The 12,360-nt window shown below is 38.3% G+C and overlaps 1 protein-coding gene across 6 annotated transcripts in view; it reads left to right on the top strand.

The window, feature by feature from the left end:
• SLC9B2 (solute carrier family 9 member B2) overlaps window positions 1-12,360 on the top strand; it is a 59,932-nt gene that overhangs the window by 569 nt on the left and 47,003 nt on the right. For 4 of the 6 annotated variants that reach the window (XR_012516896.1, XM_074396522.1, XM_074396523.1 and 1 more), the window contains exon 2: window positions 11,370-11,501. Coding sequence is in view for 5 of the 6 variants with exons in the window: in XM_074396522.1 (XP_074252623.1) it covers window positions 11,412-11,501 (90 nt within the window). In the remaining variant the exon portion in view is untranslated. Of the gene's footprint in view, window positions 1-21; window positions 9,820-11,369; window positions 11,502-12,360 lie in introns of those variants that run through there. The other 2 variants (XM_074396520.1, XM_039468124.2) reach the window with 2 other exon arrangements.

Below are 12,360 nucleotides of genomic sequence, written 5' to 3'. Positions count from 1 at the left end.
TAAAAATAAACCCAGCGCCCGCCGTGGAGACCCCGTAGGCCTGCTGGGCTGGAGACGGGAGCGAGGGCCAGCCTTTTCTGTTTGCACACCCGATAACGTGACGCGCGCGCGTATGTTTACTGTTGTCAGGTGTTGGCGTGGGTTTTTCTGGCTTGCTTTTATTTTAGTTCTCAGATTAACCAGAGGGTCTTGCCTTTGTGGACTAGGTTAGCATTCTCGGGGCGCAAAGAATCATCAAATGCTATTGACTGGAGAGTATAACCTTAAGACAGCAGTAAATGCTTTAAGACGTAAAGTAAAAAATCTCAGTAGCTAAACGTAGTTCAGGCTTATTTCTCATTCATGTCAAGTCCATTCACATGTTCAGCTGGTGGTCTTCTACTCAATGATTCCGGAACCGAAACCCCTTTTATATTATGGCTTTGCCATCCCCTAAGACCTTGGAGTGCTTAGTTTCCAGGCAACGGACAGAAAAAGAGAAGCTATGTAGAGGATTGCATGACGATTGTTTGTTATGGCCGAGGACTGGAAATAACATACTCTTTATGCCCACATTCCATTGGCCAAACTTCAGTCACATGCCACACTGACCTGCAAGGGAGACTGGAAATGCACTGTAGGCCCAGGCAGAAGAGGAAACAAATTTGGTAAACACATACCAGTCTCTGACCCCCCGCTTAAAGGACAGGCTGCCTCGGAGTCATCTTTGTTACCCTTGTGCTTAACACATCATAGAAAGTTGTTAAGGCTTTGAAAGGCCAAGGAGGGCATATCACCTGAGGTTAGGAGTTCGAGACCAGCCCGGCCAACATGGTGAAATCCTGTCTCTATTAAAAATATAAACATTCGCTGGACATGGTGGCGCACGCTCGTAATCCCAGCTATTCTGGAGGCTGAGGCAGGAGAAACACTTGAACCCAGGAGGCAGAGGTTGCAGTGAACCAAGATCACTCCACTGCACTCCAGCCTGGGTGACAGAGTGAGACTCTGTCTCAAAAAAGAAAAGAAAAGAAAATGAAACTTGTTAAGAGATGGAGTTGTTATTGCATGCGTCTTAAGTTGAAACTTAACCGTATTTTATTACGATTGCTTAGGAATCATTTAACATTCTCTGACTAGCTTGCAAGATCTGAATATAGGAACTATGTAAAACTTCACTTCTGAATCCTCAGCTCAAGGACTAGGACATAACAAGAGCATAATAGCTCTTGTTTGTTGAATGAATGAATGAATGAATGAATCCTCAGAGAGGAAAATGAGGGAGTTTGTCAATATTGGAGTTAGGAAGTACTGAGAAAGTGATGTTTGAGTTACATTTTGAATTTCTTCGAGTAGAAAAAGCAAGAAATGAAATTCCAGGCAGCAGTGGTAGTAATATTTTGTAGTTGTTGTTTTGTTTCATGAGTAGAAATTTGGAAAACAACCAAATGTTTTATAAGTCCAACTTTTCTTCATTTAGTATTCAAATATTACAATTTAACTTCAGGGTAGAGGAGGGGAAATATATAATCTTACAATCCAAATAATTTCTGTTCACTAAAAGGATGACAGTGAAAACCTTGGCACTAATTTTTAACTTTCTAAAATGTTACTTTCTGGACATCTTTTAGAAATTTCAACACAAAGGCAGTGCTCTGATTATTTATCATCTGTGATGATTTTGCACTATATCAAGAAGGTAGAGAGATAGAAGCTAAAGTTTATAAACCAGAGGTTCCTCATCGTCACTGTTCATCAGGGCTTCTCAGGGATGGTTCTACAGCAAGATCACCTATTGTATTGGTTAGGATGCTTTTGGCTGCAAGTAACGGCATATTCAGCCAAAAATTCGCTCAAAAATACTAATTTACGTTTCTCATAGACGAAGATGTTTGAAGGTAGGTGGGTCCAGGATTTGTTCAGTACCTCAATAATATCTGGGCTCTAGGTTGCTTTCTGTGTTTAGCTAATCTTGCCTTTTCTTCATGGGTGAATGATGGCTGCTAGAATTGTCCCAAGAAACCCATTTACAACCCCAACTTCCCTTGCCTCTTCACCTGGTCATTTAAAAACAAAAAGGGGAGAATTTTCCTCCTCTTTCTGTCTTTATTAAGAAGGAAAATCTTACCTAATGTGCCCCAATAGTCTGGCTTACAGATTCCAATGGCAAGAAAAGAATCATGTTCAGTCCTTAATCAGTAAGTGGCAATAAGGAATGGCGTTACAGGGATTTATTTAGACGTGTCATGATTTATCCCTAGGGCTGGGGAAGGGACCCACTGGCATACCTGAACATTTGGCATTTACACAGTCAGTAATTCATGTCTGTCCCACTTGGGGTAGATTCAGACTTTGTAGATTCTGATTTTAGTGGGCCTAGAAATAATATTTTAAACTTTTAATAAATACATTTCCCTTTGGTGAGGAGAGAGACTAGAAAGGACGAAAGCAAGTAATGGATCCCTTCTTATGTAGGGGCAATTTCCTTTTATTCATATCTCATTATATAGTGTTTTGCTTCATGAGTCAGTGAGATTACACTCAAAACAGTGATTATTTTCCTTTGGTAACTTGGCCCCATGTATTTGACTCACCTAAGGCTTTCAGATAAGGTAGTTCTCATTCAGGGAAACATTGTTAGTCATTTTGGTAATTAATTGTCAAAGAAAATTTTAAGCCCTACTCTGAGCCTGATCTGAATTCCTCATTGCTGGGTAGGGCTCCTTTAGGAGCATTAGATCAGTGTTGATAAGCAAGTACAGAAACTGGAATACTTCTGTATGTTCTATATAGAAATATGATATGAGACTGAGAACCTATACTTTCAGCACATGAATAGATTAACACAGAGGTAGGAGACTGTTATTAGAATCATCATAGAGTATTGAATAATCACGGTGATGCTCTTTCAAAGGCATGAATACAACAGAGTACTCTAGCAATGTCTTCGTCTATTTTTGTTACCGTAACAAAATACCACAAAGTAAATAATTTATAAATAATCGAAATTTATTTCTCACAGTTCTGGAGGCTGGAAAGTCCAAGGTCAAGGTGCCAATTAGATTTGATGTCTGTTTAGGACCTGATCTCTGCTTGTAAGATGGTGACTTCTTCCCATGTCTTCTTCACATGAAAGAAGAGACTAAGGCTATGTTCCCAGATGGTGGAAGGGAAAGAGCAAAAGGGACTAGGCTGCTCCTTTTGACCCCTTTTGTAAGAGCACTAATCCCATTCATGGGGGTAGAGTGCTGACGACTTAATCACTTCACAAAAGTACCTCCCTCTTTAATACTATTACCTTGACAGTTACATTCCAACATCCAAATTTTGGAGGGAAACAAACAAACCATAGCAAGCAATATATGTAAATTCTGCTTAAGATTACCCCATTAAATGTCAGCCTATCCAAATCACAGACAGCAAGAACAAGAGTAAAAAGTCTTTATCCATATCTTTTAGTAGTAATTGAAATGATCGCAGTAAGTCTGTTTTACTTGACTGAGAGCCTAAGGACATTCGCAAGTTGATAGTTCCTTCATTTCTTCTGGAATATTACAGAAAGTACTTGTAAACATTTAGATTAGTAAGATAACGTGAAAAAAGAGAACATTTAACAAATATCTCTCTATGTGAAACCATGTTTACAGAAATGGTTTCCACAGTATGCTTCACTTGCCAGAAGGAACAGAGGTGAGTAGACAGGGCTCCTGCAGCACCACCTTAGTTCCACTTGTAGTATTTAAGGATAAGGTTTCATTTGAGGAAAGATATTTGGCTTAAAAATATGAAAACCAGGGCTGGGCATGGTGGCTCACATCTGTAATCCGAGCATTTTGGGAGGCTGAGGCGGGTGGATCACAAGGTCAGGAGTTTGAACCAGCCTGGCCAACATGGTAAAACCCTGCCTCTAGTGAAAATACAAAAATTAGCCGGGCATAGAGGCTGGTGCCTGTAGTCCCAGCTCCTCAGGAGGCTGAGGCAGGAGAATCACTTGAACCCAGGAGACGGAGGTTGTAGGGAGCCAAGATCATGCCACTGCACTCCAGCCTGGGTGACAGAGCAAGGATCCATCTTAAAAAAAAAAAGTATTTAAAATTACGTAAAATATTATTAAATCTTAATAGTGTAGAAAATAAAAATGAAAGTCCAGCCACTCCCCTTCCATTTCCCTTCCCAAAGTCAACTGCTGTCAATGGACTTTTATTTCTGTTTACTTCTATAACAGGTACGTATATCGAACTGCTTATATTCTTGATCTTGAAAAGGACAGTTTTCTTTCAAGTGGGGTGAAAAGATTAAGAAAACTATTTTTTTTTTTTTTAATACGGAGCCCAGGCAGGAGTGCAGTGTCGTGATGTTGGCTCAGTGCAACCTCTGCCTCCTGGGTTCAAGCAATTCTCCTGCCTCAGCCTTCCAAGTAGCTGAGATTACAGACACCCACCACCATGCCTGGCTAATTTTTGTGTTTGTTTAGTAGAGGCAGGGTTTCACCATGTTGGCCAGGCTGGTCTTGAACTCCTGACCTCAGGTGATCCACTCGCTTCAGCCTCCCAGAGTGCTGGGATTACAGGCTTGAAACACCATGTCCAGCCAAGAAAACTCTATTTAATTTCATAGCTCTATAATTTTGGTGGCGTATGTCCCTAGTGCTAGAAAATAAAGTTCAAATTAAGCCAAGAGAGTTTCTAAATATGGGTGTCAGTCCCATAGGAAACTCTGAATATTGGGTATGCTAGAGAAAGGCATGAATGGCCTGCAGCCTTTGCATGTATTTTCAGAAAATACCTCACCTACTAACCGAGGAGCAAGTAGGCAGTCACGTTAGTCATAACAGCCAAGTCCCTTGGCTTAGGCCAGACCTCACTCCTCTGTTGAATTCTGTATCTGAGCCATAGAACCTTGACTGAATTCCTGTTATTTACTGAATTTAAAGACCTATAAAATTTTGCCATTTGAAACAGACCAAGGTTTTTCTACTATAATTTACAAGTTATTTATCAGTTTAAATAATGCAATAGCTTCAGTCAGAAGCTGAAAAAATATTTTGTTTCTGCATATAGGCACCTACAGTGTTTATCTAAAACAGCAGTTCCAAATCATTTTGGCACCAGGGACCAGTTTTGTGGAAGACAATTTTTCCATGGACTGGGGAAGGCAGGGATGGCTTTGGGAGGATTCATCCACATTATATTTATTGTGTGCTTTATTTTTATTATTATTCTGTTGTAATATATAATGAAATAGTTATATAACTTACCATAATACAGAATAAGTGGGAACCCTGAGCTTGTTTTCCTGCAACTAGATGGTCCCATCTAGGGGCGATGGGAGAGAATAACAGATCATCAGGCATTAGATTCTTATAAGGAGTCCGCAACCTAGATCCCTCACATGCATAGCTCACAATAGAGTTCGTGCTTTTATGAGAATCTAATGCTGCTCTGATCTGATGATAGGCGGAGTTCAGACAGTAATGCTAGAGATGGGGAACCGCTGTAAACACAGATGAAGCTTACTGGCTCGCCCGCCTGCTGCTCACTTCTTGCTGTGTGGACCAGTTCCTGACAGACCACATGATATCAGCTCATGGTCCTGGGGTTGGGAACTCCTCATCTAAAAGACACCTTGCCTTCCTAGTTCTCCGTATAATTTTCTGATATACAGAAATCTCTCAAAACATCGCAGTTGAACTGAAATTTTTTAAAAAGAAAAGCTCCTTAATTCTTAGAATCTTAAGACATGCCTAAATGGCAAGTTATCTTTTAGTCTATTGATTAATAATTCATTTATCTTTCTTTTTTTGAGATAAGATCTCATTCTGTTGCCCAGGCTGAGTGCAGTGGCACAATTATGGCTCACTGCAGCCTCAACCTCCAAGACTCAAGCGATCCTCCCATCTCAGCCTCCCAAGTAGCTGGGGCTAGAGGCACACACCACCATGCCCTGCTAATTTTTAATTTTTTTGTGGAGACAGTGTCTTGCTATGTTGCTCAGGCTTATCCTGAACTCCTAGATTCAAGAAATCCTTTCACTTTGACCTCCCAAAGTACTGTGATTTCAGGTGTGAGCCACCACACTGGCACTAATAATTCAAAATATGTAAACAAAATTTATCATGTAAATAGACATTCCATTCATTTTGCCACCAATATTGTACAACCTAAATGGATTAATAACTCTTTTTGTTTCTAATAAACTCTATAACATTTGTAAAAATGGGCAAGTGTAAAGCTAAAGATGATGCAAGGTAGGAAATAAAAATATTTACATTTGCTTTCAGCATGGTGTTTTCAAACTTACAGTTGTGTATGCATATGTGAATAGGATTTTAAACAAAATGTTATAATGAACTAAAAAATGTAATGCAGTGACTTGGTAGAAATGACGTGAAGTCAAAGATATAAATTAGAGAACTATCTCATTATACAAATTTTTATAGTTTTACTATGAGACTGATATTGGCCATGTTATTTGAGAAAAACTAGCTTCTTTAAGCTTTAATTTCCTCATTGAAATATTAAAGAAGGCTGATATTGGCCATGTTATTTGAGAAAAACTATTTAGCTTCTCTAAGCTTTAATTTTCTCATTGAAATATTAAAGAGGTGGGCCTAGTTAAGTTCTAAAGGCCTTCCCAACTTTTATCATTCCATTAGTCTGTGATTCTTAATTACTTAGAAACCATCTAGTTTCTCTATATTTCTCCTACTTTTTAATTTTTCTATCACAGACACCCAGTATTTCAGGTAAATTCTTTACAGTTCTCTTGAACCTTCTCTGGTACCAAAGAAGTAGTTTAATGTTGGGATTTTAGAAGATTTCCGTGAATACAATGAGAAAATAATTAAGATTCATTGCCTACAATGTTGCATTTTACCAGAACTGTTGAAAAACAAAGCTTTTCACTTAATTTTCTGGATAACTGACACCTATTTTATTAAATAGCAGATTTTTGTTTAGTTTAACATTCTGTTTACACAAAATCTCTAAATAGTACTATTTTAGTGCCTTTTAAGCAGAAAATATACTTACATAACTTTTTCTTTGTATTTTCTTGAAGATGGAGAATTACATTTTGTTTTGTTTTGTTTTTTTAGAGGGCGACAAAGTCTCACTCTGTCACCCAGGCTGGAGTGCACTGGCACGATCTCAGCTCACTGCAACCTCTGCCTCCTGGGTTCAAGCGATTCTCCTGCCTCAGCCTCCTGAGTAGCTGGGATTACAGGTGCCCGCCACCATGCCCAGCTAAGTTTTGTATTTTTAGTAGAGATGGGGTTTCACCATGTTAGGCCAGGCTGGTCTCAAACTTCTGACCTCAGGTGATCCACCCGCCTCAGCCTCCCTAAGTGCTGGGATTACAGGTGAGAATCACCATTCCAAATATTATTTATTTGTACAGGAGATCTTTCAGGGCCAATTCAGGTATGAAGATTCTTACTGAGAATTCATTTGGTGGCAAGTGACAGAAATCCAACTCAAACTGGCTTAATAAAAGGAATTTATTGGCCTTCCTAACTCAAACATAGCTGCTTCTGGATGTACCAACAACGTGGTGATTACTTTGGAGTTTTTCTCCTTTTCCACATTGAGAATCTTCTTTGCTCTGTAGTCATTTCATTCTTTGGAAGGCTTTCTTGGGTATCACAAATGTTTTCACTAGCAAGTCTAGATTTAGCAACCCAAACAGAAAGAAAGCTCTTTCCCAGTGGTTCCAGTAAATACCCAAAGCTGACTCTCACTGGCGAGGTATGTGTCAGTCCTCATGCCTGAAACCATCAATGTAACCAGAGGAAGGAGTTTCCTTATTGAACAGCCCTGTCAGTGATTCACATCCCTGGATCATTGGTGGAGCACGTGGGTTGGGGAGATCAGAATGACAATCTCACATGACCACACGGATGGAGAATAGAGGAGGCATGGATTTCACAAAAGAAAATCACAAAAAAGAAAAAAGAAGTTATATTTTTTGGTAACAACCAAAAAAGGTGAGGGGAAAGGTGCTTGGCAGGCCAACATTATAAATATCGCTTGTGGAAAGGTATTTATCCCCACATTATTACTTAGATTGCTGTCTTTTTCATCTCTTTCACTGTCATCAGTCACTAATGCTGCTCTCAGTTTGCCTCTACCACAGCAATCTCTTCCTCAATTTTAGTGTTCAACATCTAATCTTCTAGGGTTTGAAAAACAAAGGAGCAAAGTCATTAGAATTGTTTTCAAAATGAGGGCTGAGCACGGTGGCTCACACCTGTAATCCCAGGACTTTGGATGGCTGAGGCAGGTGGATCACCTGAGATCAGGAGTTCTAGACCAGCCTGCCTAACACAGTAAAATCCTTCTTTACCAAAAATACAAAAAAATTAGCCAGGCTAGGTGGGCCTGTAATCCCAGCTACTCAGAAGGCTGAGGGATAAGAATCTCTTGAACCCAGGAGGCGGAGATTGCAGTGAGCCGAGATTGTGCCACTACATTCTAGCCTGGATGACAGGGAGACTCTGTCTCAAAAAAAAACAAATAAATAAACAAAAACAAAATAAGGGTTAATGGGCTCTGAGTGAGTCCTTAGGAACTTCTCTGTGAGTAAGGAGAATAAACTTTCTAATGAGGGTTCCATGATATTTTTATGGCCCTTCAAAGGTCATTTTTGTAATTTCAAGACCCAATGATTATGAATAATAAATACTGTGAACATGGTCACTTTAAATAAAAGTAACGTTTTTGAGAGTTTCTTAAATTTAAGTGGGTTTCTCAAGTGAGACCTGTGTTGTAAATGGTCTTTTAGAAATGGAAACACAGCAGAGAGCAAACAAATACAGCTGACCAGTTGTAAGATATCTTACTGGGATTATTAAAAGACTGATATTTTATTTTACCCTTTATTTCTGCAGTACCTTTCTGATCACATATAAGTACTTTGGCATTTATGGTTAAGACTATTGGAGCATAGAGGACTTTTTTGGAACATAAAATTATATAAATTCCCACAGATGGCATAACATGTCAAGTTTCAATTGTTTATGTTTAAAAGAACCCCATAATAACATTAATAAAATTTGTTCACAAAGGTTTCATTTGAGCCAATAGTTTTTGTCTACTAAAAATAATAAATTCTAGTTGGTGACTATTTAAAAATAGTTTTTGTAAGTGACAGAATTGGCTGATTTTGAGAATTTGATGAGAGAGGTGATTCTAATGATACTGCCAAAGAATTTCTATGTAATTCTCCTAATGAGAAAGGTGAAGAAATGAATGTTATGTCCACCTAATTAAGAAGTGGGCCTCAAAAGCAGCTGAAAAATAATGACCAAATAAAATCAATGGGATTAAGTAGTAAATTCTTCAAGATTCAGGTGACTTTATCTTGCTTAATAGGGAAAGCAAAATGATTCTTAAAGATTCTTAGGATAATCAGGAAGAAGGAATATGCATGGGTAGTAATAACCAACACTATCGAATGGTAACTGTACGTAGTTAGAACTATTCTTGTCTCCATTTCATAAATAAAGAATTAATCATAAAGAGGTTAAGCGATTTGGTATATGAGGGAGATGGACTTCAGACTCAGGCTTATCTAAATCTGAAGCCAGCCCATCTTGCCAGTTACCATCTTTGAGGTCATTCACTTCAGAAGGTAAAGGCCAAGTGCCACGGTTTGAGATGTGATATCCTAAACTCTAACTTGATCTCGTATTACTTTCAGCCTCCTGCCGCAGGCTCCAGCAGTTGCCCCTCACACACCACTGGCTTTCCTGCCTCCATGCCTTTAAGACAAGTGTTCTCTGAGTCTAATATTTTTTGGTCAAGTGACTTTCTGTTTTTTATCATCAGTCTAAATTTTGAAGTAAGTTTTTTAATTTAAAAAGTTATATATATATAGAAACATGCACACATTCATATATATCATTATATAAACATTTATTACAAATCATATATAATAAAAAACAAACTAAAGGTTTTTGAGATGGCACGCTGGTTACCATTGTGTTTTGTAAGGAGGAAACTTGGTGGTGGTGAAAGATTATGATGTTCTTTCAAGTTTTAAGTGCAAACTTCTTGCCAGTTGGTTGAACAGAGAAAATGATTCTTTGAGGGAGGGGTTCTGTCTAATTCATCCTGTCTTTATGTCTAGCATAGTACCTGGAACACATTAGGCACTTTGATATGGGTTGAATTCGATTTTCCTTTCTCTTACATAATTTTCTCTTTGGTTCTACCAAAGTTTGTAGTGTGTACCTCTATCGGGATACTCACTGTACTTGCTGCATTAGGAGTAAGTTTCCTTGCTAGTTAAAAAAGACAAAAAAATAAAATAAAATAAAACTTGATTAATAGTGGTTTAACCAATTACCCCAATGCTTGGCAGTCCAAGGCTGATGGAGCAACTCAAAGATGTCATCAGGGTACCAGCTCCTCCTATCTTATTTATCTACTAAGTGGAGGGTTTTTATTGTCAGGCTTGAAAGATGTCTGCTGCCCTTCCAGGCACTGTATCTACATTCTAGGAAGGAGAAAAGGAAATGTTAGAAGACAAAGAATAAAAAGTATTATCCTCTAAAGGCCTCTCCTGAAATTCCCACCTAAATCTCACATATAGAACTGTGACAAATGCCCACCTCTCCCTGCAAAAGTGGCTAGGAACTAGAGTACTGTATTCCCCTTGTAGCCTGTGTAGCATGGAAAGCCAAGGGAGAATGGCTTGAAGTGAGTGTTTATTGAGCCAATCTATAGTCTCTCTTACAGGTTTTCTTAGTCATTTGATACACATTTATTTTTCCTAGTATATAATAAGTCTATGGAAAATAATGTGTTTTGGTATTCTTTGAATTGCCTGCAATGACTAGAAAGTGACTACTACCATAGCACTTATCATAGTGTCTAAGACATTGTGTTTACTCAGTCATTGGTGATGTATTTTTAAACTTTAATTTAGAAATAAGAACCAGGCAGGAGTTAGCAACTCTAGATTCTCCGAAAATGATGGAATTCAGAGATTTCCCTTTAGTGGCTCATTCCTTATATCAACACTGGAAAATTACCTGGAGCCTTCCTGCTTCGTCCAGTTGGCTCATTAAGAAAATTTGCTAGTGATATTGCTTGGAATGTTTTGACATATAACTCAAAAAACAGAATGGGAAAGAAATCGTAAACATGTGATTGGTCAACAAAGGCTTTTTCCAAGAGAAGTAAAAAGGTAGATAAGAATAATGATAATATACTGGAATCAAGCAAAAAAACAAACAAAAAAAAAACAGCCATTGAAAATTAAGAATAGTCTAATTTCAAATAGTTTAGCCATTCAGAATTCTTAGGAAAAAAATAAGTGTAATCCAAAATCTTTGAAATTAAAAGACTTTCAATTTACTGCTTTGTATCTATACTCTTTCAAAACAGATCGTGTTCCTCTTCCCTCTGTCATTTTCTTAATTATAAATTATGGAGGATGAAGATAAAAGAATTACATGTGAAGATTCAGAACCATCCACAGGAATGAATCACGTGGCCTCTATGCATCAAGAAACACAGGTAAATCTAAGCTGTGATAGAATTGTATTTTCTTCATGTTCTACCACTCATTTACTGATTCTCTCGTCCCCAAACTCACAGTCCAGGGTAGGTGTGACTACCGGTTTTCCCAGCTAACATCATTGGCAGCTGACCCTACCTGTGACTGTAAAAATGGAGAGCCTGTGAAATGCTTAGTGTCATTGAACTAATCTCTACAATGGTTTTGGTTTTTTTCCTTTCTTTTTATTGCTTAAATTCAAGTAGATTAGTGAATGTGAACTGGTTTTCATTACAGAGAGTTATCTTTTCCTAAACTGCTTTGGATATGTGCCAATTATTGCCTTGAATTTTATCTTCAATATGCTTATTTTAAAAGCCAGTATTACAGCTAGGCACAGTGGCTCACGCCTGTAATCCCAGCACTTTGGGAGGCCAAGGCGGGAGCATCACCTGAGGTCAGGAGTTCAACACCAGGCTGACCAACATGGAGAAACCTTATCTCTACTAAAAATACAAAATTAGCTGGGCATTGTGGTACATGCCTATAATCTCAGCTACTCAGGAGGGTGAGGCAGGAGAGTCGCTTGAACCTGTGAGGCAGAAGTTTTGGTGAGCCAAGATCGTACCATTGCATTCCAGCCCTGGGCAACAAGAGCAATACTCCATCTCAAAAAGCAAAACAAAACCCAGTATTACAAAACATAATAAAATATTATGTGACCCAAGCATTTATAATACAGATTGAGTATCTATTATCTGAAATCCTTGGGACCAGATGTGTCTTGGATTTTTTGTTGTTGTTTTTTTAATATTTCCATGCACCTGATGAGATATCTTGAAGATGGAACCCAAGTCTAAACACAAAATTTATTTATGT

This window comes from Saimiri boliviensis, chromosome 3, assembly GCF_048565385.1.
Source record: "Saimiri boliviensis isolate mSaiBol1 chromosome 3, mSaiBol1.pri, whole genome shotgun sequence".
Taxonomy (NCBI): Eukaryota; Metazoa; Chordata; class Mammalia; order Primates; family Cebidae; genus Saimiri; species Saimiri boliviensis.
This window is presented reverse-complemented; position numbering and strand designations above follow the sequence as displayed.